We start from the raw sequence: 9750 nt of genomic DNA on the forward strand, positions 1-9750 counted from the left end.
TATTAACTTAAGGGGGCTGAATAATTTTGCACACCCAATTTTTCAGTTTTTGATTTGTTAAAAAAGTTTGAAATATCCAATAAATGTCGTTCCACTTCATGATTGTGTCCCACTTGTTGTTGATTCTTCACAAAAAATACAGTTTTATATCTTTATGTTTGAAGCCTGAAATGTGGCAAAAGGTCACAAAGTTCAAGGGGGCCGAATACTTTCGCAAGGCACTGTACATGCAAGCAGACACAGATTAAAGGTCAAATTAAATAATTATTAATATATTTTTTAAATTAAGTCAACGTGAGCATCCATTACCTTCTAGGTCGCTTCCTGTGTCGGTCAGGTGACTGAGACCTCCGACTGTCTCTGTGGCGATGCCTCTCTCTGAGAATACACATACCCGCACACACAGACAGACACACACTTCCCTTAGAATGTACAACATACAGATCCAGATCTGGTATTGAAAGCATTGCATTAAAGCAAACACAGTAACGCATAACATGAGTCCACTGAACACGAGTGTCTGCTAAATCAGGGTTTCCCAACTAGCCACCCATGCACATTTTGTTTTTTGTCCTAGAACTACACAGCTGAAATCAAAAACCAAAACGTGCACCCAGGGGGGCCCCAGGACCGTGTTTGAGAAACCCTGTGCTAAATTACCAAAATGTAAATGAGGACATTATACGTTGGGCATGGGACCAACACATACCTGCTGCGTTCTCGACTCCGGTGACGGGTAGGAGGAGTCCTCCCACGCTGTTCGTACTCTGACCGATGTCTCCCTCCCTCCGGCCTGCGTCTGTCCGGACTCCTGCCTCGGTCCTTCCCTCTCTGGTTCATGGGGAAGTCCATCTTGTGTCTGTCGCCACCACCACCACCACGACTGCCGTAAGCATAGCCACCCTTCTGCTGCCGGTGGTCGTCATGGCGACCCCCTCTGCCTCTCTCCGGCGACCTCTGACTCCTGTCGTCCATTTGCTGTTGCTTCTCAGCCTTATACTGCTGCCCTCCTCCTCCATGAGGACTGTGCCTGAAGCCCCCATGGTCTGGCTTGAAGGAGCTGGGACCCTGGTGGGAGCCGTAGTTCCCTGGGCTAAAGTTGGGCAGAGGAGGGAATGGAGGATGGGAGTAGTTCATGGAGTAGGGGGGTTGATGGTAGCTCATGGACTGTGGAGGCATGGTAGGAGGCATGCCGGGGGGGTGAGGGAAGGGTGGAGGGGGTACGGAGGGCATCATGTAGTGGTAAGCACTCTGAGCTGACGCTGGAGACCCAGATATGGAGCTTCCAGAGGTGTTGCCGGCGAGAGGAGGAGGGGGGAAGTTGGGGTGGCTCTGGGGGTTGGGGTTGGGGAAGGGGGGGCGTACGGGGCACTGGCTGAGGGGACTGGCCGTCATACCCCCCTGAGTGGGCACTGGAGGGGGGTATGACATGTAGTCTGAGTGTGCAGTGATGTAACCACCCCCACCACTGTTTCCTTGGCCACCATAGCTGTGAGAGGAGCTGTGCTGGGCCTGGGGGTCGTAGTGGTAGGGGGGCATTGGCGGCTGGGGAGGTGGGGGTCCTAGGTTGGTGGGCCGGTAGTTTTGATGGGAGCCGTGTTGACCCCCATGTTGACCTGGGGGGGCTCTTCCTCTGGGGCAGCCTCCACCTCCTCGACCCTGATGGAAAGACATACCTACAGGACAACAGGAACAACATGTTTAAATAATCACCAATGTGCACAGTGTCACCAGCTATGGTCCAGGGTGTTAGTGTGCTTCAGCAAGCCACACTAACACCTTGGACCAAAGTTAAGTGTCACCATGCACAGCATGATTACACAGCACAGACCATCTGAATCAACACTCGATTATCTGTGGACATAAACCACAGTCAAATATAATTGTACTAACAAGTAACTGTACAAGTGACTGTATTGGATAGACGTCATTAGCTTAAGGTATGTGGTTAGTTATGCATTTCAAATGTTGTCCAAAGTCTGTAATGAATTAGCAATCAAGTCAGCCTGTGCTGACACCATTGTACTGTGGCGAACGTTAGCTCAAAAGTAGCTAGCTTGCTACAGTAAACGGTGAGTAGCGTAGCTTGTTTAAGAAGTTAGCTAGCATGTCCTTTCGGCTACAGTTGAACAACAAACGATGGCAAGCGAACAGCTAACTAGTTATACAAATAAGCAAAGAGGATGGATAGCTAGTTAGCTAGCTAAGTTTACAGTGCACACAAATTAGCAAGTCATAATGACAATAGCTAAATGGGAGGCTAGCTAGCTAGCTGTATGCATTAAACATAAACAAACAAACTAGCTAACGTTTGCTAATTAGCTAGCTGAATCCAATGAAAACCTTCAAGAGAAGCTAGCTACGTTATCTAACATTACCTTTAGATTTGATAGCTTACTAGCTACACGGAGCCTGATATCAAACTGAAGCGCATCAATAACTGAATGGCATGGAGTGCTCTTGAAACATATAACCTTTAGCTAGTCAAGGGAGATAAATATAGATTTTTTTTAAATAAATTACACATAAACATGACTTCTATTCATGCACTTGTTGCAAATACCTTGTTGGTTGAATGGGTTTTGCTGAAAGGTTTTGCTGTGCGTGCAAGCATCTGTGTTTCCAGTCGGAATGCTAAAGAAGATGGACACGCATGACCCAAGGCACACGGGTCATGGCTAGAAGGGATCCAGTTTTTGTCAAATAAACGTAAAAGTTGAAATATTTGGCATTTTACCTAACCCTTTCCATAACCTTAACCTAATTTTCCAATCCTTCTACGTTAATTCTCCCAACTTGCTGCGTAAATTGTCTTATTATGCTACGAAAAGACAAATCTGACTTTTATTTTACAAAAGCTGCACCCCTTCTAGCCATGAACAAGGACACCCCTGGTGCCCAAATTGAAGACAAATGTCGCGGAGCTGAGACTCGAGTGACAGTGGTCCTGACGAGCCCTTAGTTCCCAGATAGCTAGATTATGCTGGCTAACTGGCAACAGTCAACAGCAGCATGGACAGAAATTATGTTCTTATATAAAAAAAGTTATTGATTGAGTGACTGGTTGACGCGAAATCTGTATCTAGGTGATTCTGCAAATTCAGGCACTTTGGCCCTGCAAGCTTTCAGAAATTATAACGTATTGAAACACAATTTTAGCAGTGTTATAATTGTCTTTGATTTGTCTAGAAACAATATCTGATAATGGCTGTGATCGTACTAATCAGGAATTTAAATATTTTTCTCAGACAGCAATAGACAAATGTAATTTCCATCACATCATTAAACATACATTTTAGTTCTAAATGAAATATACAATTAATTTATTACACATTTCTTATACATTTGTACATTAACTTGTATTGAATATTATTTTAAGTGATTTTGAAGTTTTTCCTAATATTAATAGTTCAACATGACACCTGAATGTATAAACTTGACTTTGTGACAGCTGAAAACGCTTATTTAACCTTTTTGTGAGATTAAGATAACAACCATATGATTTCCCTATCTAAAGCAAATCAATCAATGTAAATTATACATAATATATTAATTTACCTCAAAAATATGGTTGTGGTGGAAATGATAAGGTGTGGTGGAAATGACATCTATGTAAAAAAAAATAACTTATGAAAACAATACTTTATTGAAAACATTTTGAACAACAACAATTGCAAAACATTTAATTAATATAAGACAAAGTAAGATTCCAAAAGTAGCCGATGAGCAGAGCTCAAGGAAGTAGACCAGTGTTTTTGAGAGATGGGCCCAGATTGCAGAGGGATCATCCCCATAGAAGAGCTCAGTGAGCAAAATGAAACTGTATCATCCAACACAGGTGTGGAGGGTCACCTGCTTGTGAGAATCACCAAAGTGAACTGCCTGGATTTCACTGGTGTATTTACACAGGTAGTTCTCTGAAAAGTCAATATGCACGAGGATCTCCTCTTTCCACAGATTCTCTTTTAATTCTCTCAGTTTGGAATATTGGTGTCGAATGTTGTACACGTGTATCCCCAACTTTTCTTTCAATCCTTTGGAAAAGTTCTCCAGTAGAATCTGCAGTGTGCCCACAACTTTTCTTTTACTGTCAAAAGTAGTGAACTTCTGTCACGAATCCCGCCGAAGATGGTGCCTCTTCCTGTTCGGGCGGCGCTCAGCGGTCGTAGTCGCCGGCCTACTAGCTGCCATCGATTCGCTTTCCTTTTGTTTCTGTTAGTTTGGTCTAATTGGTTACACCTGTTTTGAGTTTAGTTTTGTTTGTAGGCTATATAAGGGCACTAGGCCCGCGGGCTTGTTCTTTGTTTGATGGTGTTGGTTGATTTTGTGATCTCTATTTTTCCGGACAGTTTTAGTCCTGTTTGTTTGAACGGGTTGTTTCACACGCCCTTGTGTTTTGCATGTCCGTTTTTCGCTGTCATTGGAATAAAGATCCACGTACGGAACTAACCTGCTCTCTGCGCTTGACTCACCATTCATAGAAGCCATAACAACTTCTTCATGCTTCCCTCTTTGTTTTTGTTCTCTCTCTCTTCAGATTAGTTTTTCCACTCAAAGTTTAAGTTTGTCAATGTGGTTGCAGCTGATCACTTTGATACTGTAGTTTGTCTGCCATGAACTGGAGGTTGGCGTGGGTTTTGCAGAGGTATGTCTCCCTATCCTGGACTGTTGGCTTGACAACCCAAAAAGGAAGTATTTTGCAGAATTCATAGTATAATATTTTAATCTCTGAATATTCCCTCTTAAACTTCTGATAAAGGTTCTGAATTGTGCCATTCAAGAAGCACTTCTGCTTTTTTTCTTGTTCCTCGTATTGAAGAATTGTTGCCCTGTTTTCATTTGCCCTCATTGCCTTTGTTGAAAATCTAAATTCTCTGTTTGCGGCTTTGAACAGGCCATACTTTCTCAGCCTCTGAGCATTTTGAAGCCACTTGTTTGTCCATGACACTGCACATTTGTTTTAATACTTTTGCTTTAGTTCTACAATGATGGCATTTTAAAATAATAAAATCCTTCTCAAGTTCTTCGGAGTTCCTTTCACTTGCTGTTTTGTCTTTGTCTTTGGGGAATATTGTCTCTCTTTCTGTAAAGCTTTATCAAGTTTGACATTTGTCATGCAGAGATCTCTGTTTTTGAGCGCACCTCTTCCAACCTTTTTTCTTCCAGCAAGTATTTGACTTCTCATTATTTTTGCAAATGATGAGAAAATGGTTCAGGGCATACATTAGAGGCAGGTAAGGTAGGGGAAGGTATGTGGGCCTCATGTTCTGGCTGCAAGTCATCTGGTGACTGAGGTGGCGTGTTGCCTGATAGGTAGGTCTCCATTGCAACTGTTCTCTTTAAAGTCTGTCTTGGTTGCATTTCCATTGCCTTCTCTTGCTTTTTTTGTTTTAGGTTTGTAAGCTCTGAGATAGATTTCCCTACGATACTGTGCTGTTTTATATGGCATCTTCTAAAAACAAAGAAATACTACATAAGTTTTCAGCTTGTGCTCATCTTGGAGCATTTTCTAGATTCAATTAATTTAAAACTAAATTAAATAAGCCTAATGTAAAAACTAATAACATAATGGATTTTTTGTAATTTTCAACATGTTCTGTCATTTCCACCACAATTAAGTTTGTGATAAACATGACTTTGATGGAAATGACACTTCTACAGTTTTTGGAGAAAAATTACAGGCTGTTTAGCATGCTTTGGCTAATATAACAGCTAGCATATAGTTTACACTAAATACATAAAATATACACATTTCTTCAAAATTCTACCTCAAATTAAAGACATACCTTGTTTGGAATTGACTGACAATAAAAATATTCTCTACACAAGCAATATTTACCTAGATTCTTCAACTTCTGGACATCACATCTGGAACAACAGTCCGCTGCAGCCATGTGCTTCAGTGTCACATCAATATGTTTCCATGGTAACTAAGTGAACATTCTCTTGAAAAAAACTAATGAGGAATTTGCCCTCAGTGGTGGAAATGACACCACCACCAAAGGACAAGTATATTTTGTGTAAAAACAGTATAAAGGTCATACTCACAATGAATATTGATATAGATTTTATTTAATTGACTATTTCTCTAGATAACATAATGTGTAATTATTCATCTTTTCTCATTGAAAAACATAGAAGCTCAAAAATCTCGGTCAGGGACAAGGGAAAAACAATGAAATTGAGGTATAAAATGCATCTGATTAGCTAAAATACTTGATAGAGAGGTGTAAAAAAAAATTGGGATGATTGCAGTGTGAACTTAACATTTAAAGAATAAATACATATATTTTTTAATAAAATCCCCAAAATTGACCCCAAGGTCATAGAAGTGCCCATAGTTGCAGAATCACCCAACTCCACTGTGCTGTATCAGCACCATGGACAGAGCATGCGGCGGAGTGTGTTTGTGTGTAGGGGGGCTATGGAAAGCAACTAGGCAGTTAGGTATGACTCCTTTGAGTTTCCATAAAAAGAGAGGGAAAACGCTGTACATCTGTGGTAGGCTACGTGAATAACATGGTAGGCTACGTGAATAACTAGTTACGCCGCTGCCTGTAATTTTTTATTTTGATTGATAAGGACAGATTCAAGTTTACAGTTGAAGATGCTTTACTCAACTCTGCCTCATGCCCCACCACTACATTGTTTAGTGAGCTTCTTCGCTAGCTGTAAAAGGCGTTAGTATTATTAGCCCATTTAGCGCTAACTAGCTAATCTGCCATATGAGAAATTAACCTCGGAGGTGTCACTCCCTGACCTTAGAGAGCTATTTATTTATCTATTTGGTTAGGTCAGGGTGTGATGTGAGGTGGGCATTCTATGTTTTGTTTTTCGGTGTCTCCAGTGCGTCTCTTCGGCCCAGGATATCCTGCGCCGGCTCTGCGCACGGTGTCTCCGGTACGTTTGCACAGCCCAGTGCTTCCTGTGCCAGTGCCCCACATTTGCAGGGCGAAGATAACTACCCAGCCAGGACGGGTTGTGCAGGTTCTAAGTTCGAGACCTCCAGTGCACCTCCACGGCCCAGTGTATACGGTGCCTCTGCCAAGGACAAAGCCTCCTGTATGTCTATCCAGCCTGGTGGGTCCTGTGCCTGCTCCCAGAGCCAGGCCTCCTGTGTGTCTCTCCACTCTAGTGATCCATGGCAAGAAGCCTCAAGTGATGATCCATGGCACGAAGCCTCCAGTGATGATCCACGGAAAGAAGCCTCCAGTGAAGATCCATGGCAAGAAGCCTCCAGTGATGATCCATGGCAAGAAGCCTCCAGTGGTGATCCATGGCACGAAGCCTCCAGTGAGGAGTCATGGCACGAAGCCTCCAACGATGGCCTCCAGTCCGGAGCCTCCAGCGACGGCCTCCAGTCCGTGGCCCGCAACGAGGGTGCCCAGTCTGGGTCGGCGGCGAGGGTGCACACACCAGAGGCGCCACCAAAGCAGGGTGAGCCAGAGGTGGAGCGGGGTCTAATTCCCGCACCAGAGCCGCCACCATGGATAGATGCCCACCCGGACCCTCCCCTATAGATTCAGGTCTTGCGGCCGGAGTCTGCACCTTTGGGGGGTGGGAGGTGGGGTACTGTCATGCCCTGACCTTAGAGAGCTATTTATTTCTCTATTTGGTTAGGTCAGGGTGTGATGTGGGGTGGGAATTCTGTTTTATTTTCTATGATTTGGTACTTATATGTTTTGGCCCGGTATGGTTCTCAATCAGTGACAGCTGTCTATCATTGTCTCTGATTGGGAACCATACTTAGGTAGCCATTTTCCCTCCTTTCTTTGTGGGAAGTTAACTTTGTTTGTGGCACATAGCCCTTAAGTGTCACGATCGTCGTATGGAGTAGAAGGTGAGGACCAAAACGCAGCGTGCTTAGTATACATTCTTCTTTATTGAAGAAAGAACAAGAAGTAAACTGATCCAAAACAATAAACGAATAACGACCGTGAAGCTATAATAAGAAAAATGTGCTGACACGCGCAACTAACATAGACATAGATAATCACCCACAAAGTACCCACAGAATATGGCTGCCTAAATATGGTTCCCAATCAGAGACAACAATAGACAGCTGCCTCTAATTGAGAACCAATCTAGGCAACCATAGACATACAAACTACCTAGAAAGGAAACAGCCCCATAAACATACAAAACCACTAGACAAGTCATAAAACAAATACATCACCCATGTCACACCCTGACCTAACCAAAATAACAAGGAAAACAAAGAATACTAAGGTCAGGGTGTGACAGTACACCCCCCAAAGGTGCGGACTCCCGGCCGCACACCTAAACCTATAGGGGAGGGTCTGGGTGGGCGTCTGTCCATGGTGGCGGCTCTGGCGCTGGACGTGGACCGCACTCCACCATAGTCTTAGTCTGCTTTTGTGGCCTCCTAGGAACGGCGACCCTCGCCGCCAACCTAGGACTGGCAACCCTACTAAAGGGCCCCACTGGACTGAAGGGCAGCTCAGGACTGAAGGGCAGCTCCGGACTGAAGGGCAGCTCCGGACTGGCTGACGACTCTGGCAGATCCTGGCTGACTGGCGGCTCTGGCGGATCCTGGCTGACTGGCGGCTCTGGAGGATCCTGGCTGACTGGCGGCTCTGGCGGATCCTGGCTGACTGGCGGCTCTGGAGGATCCTGGCTGACTGGCGGCTCTGGCGGATCCTGGCTGACTGGCGGCTCTGGCGGATCCTGGCTGACTGGCGGCTCCTGGCTGACTGGCGGCTCTGGTGGCTCCTGGCTGACTGGCGGCTCTGGCGGCTCCTTGCAGACTGGCGGCTCTGGCATCTCCTTGCAGACTGGCGGCTATGGCAGCTCCTTGCAGACTGGCGGCTCCTTACAGACTGGCGGCTCTGGGGGCTCAGGACAGATGGGAGACTCTGGCGGCTCAGGACAGGAGGAAGGCTCTGGCGGCGCTGAACAGACGAGGCGCACTGTAGGCCTGGTGCGTGGTGCCGGCACTGGTGGTACTGGGCCGAGGACACGCACCTCAGGGCGAGTGCGGGGAGGAGGAACAGGGAGTACTGGGCTCTGGGCACGCACAGGAAGCCTGGTGCGGGGGGCTGCCACCGGAGGGCTGGTGCGTGGAGATGGCACCGGATAGACCGGCCCGAGAAGGTGTACTGGAGATCTGGAGCATCGAGCCTGCCCAACCTTACCTGGTTGAATGCTCCCCGTAGCCCGCCCAGTGCGGCAAGGTGGAATAGCCCGCACTGGGCTGTGCAGGCGAACTGGGGACGCCATGCGTAAGGCTGGTGCCATGTATGCCGGCCCAAGGAGACGCACTGGAGACCAGATGCGTAGAGCCGGCTTCATGGCACCTGGCTCGATGCTTAACCTAACCCGGCCGATACGAGGAGCTGGAATGTACCGTACTGGGGACACCGTGCGCTCCACCGCATAACACGGTGCCTGACCAGTACAACGCCCTCTCTCACTCCGGTAAGCACGGGAAGCTGGCGCAGGACTCCTACCTGCCTTGGCCACACTCCCCGTGTGGGCCCCCCCAAGAAATTGTTGGGGCTGCCTCTCGGACTTCCTTGCCTGCCGTGTTCCCTCGTATCGCAGGCTCCTCTCTCCGGCTGCCTCTGCTCTCCTAGCTGCCTCCACCTGTTCCCATGGGAGGCAATCCTTTCCCGCCAGGATCTCCTCTCATGTGTAGCAACCCTTGCCGTCCAAAACGTCCTCCCATGTCCATTCCTCCCTATTTCGCTGCTCCTGCTGCCGCTGCCTGTTACGACGCTGCTTGGTCCG

The 9750-nt window shown here is 46.4% G+C and overlaps 1 protein-coding gene across 3 annotated transcripts in view; it reads right to left on the reverse strand.

The window, feature by feature from the left end:
• The window catches only part of LOC139420430 (drosha ribonuclease III), a 138043-nt gene extending 135156 nt beyond the window's left edge, over positions 1 to 2887 (reverse strand). Inside the window, exons 1-3 of one of the 3 annotated variants that reach the window (XM_071170555.1) lie at positions 2564 to 2798; positions 710 to 1676; positions 310 to 378 (exon numbers count right to left, since the gene is read on the reverse strand). In XM_071170555.1, coding sequence (XP_071026656.1) covers positions 310 to 378; positions 710 to 1674 — 1034 coding nt within the window. In that variant the 5' untranslated portion in view covers positions 1675 to 1676; positions 2564 to 2798. Of the gene's footprint in view, positions 1 to 309; positions 379 to 709; positions 1677 to 2378; positions 2465 to 2563 lie in introns of those variants that run through there. The other 2 variants (XM_071170557.1, XM_071170556.1) reach the window with 2 other exon arrangements.
• Between the last annotated feature and the right edge of the window lie 6863 nt (positions 2888 to 9750).

Source organism: Oncorhynchus clarkii, chromosome 11, assembly GCF_045791955.1.
Source record: "Oncorhynchus clarkii lewisi isolate Uvic-CL-2024 chromosome 11, UVic_Ocla_1.0, whole genome shotgun sequence".
Lineage (NCBI taxonomy): Eukaryota > Metazoa > Chordata > Actinopteri > Salmoniformes > Salmonidae > Oncorhynchus > Oncorhynchus clarkii.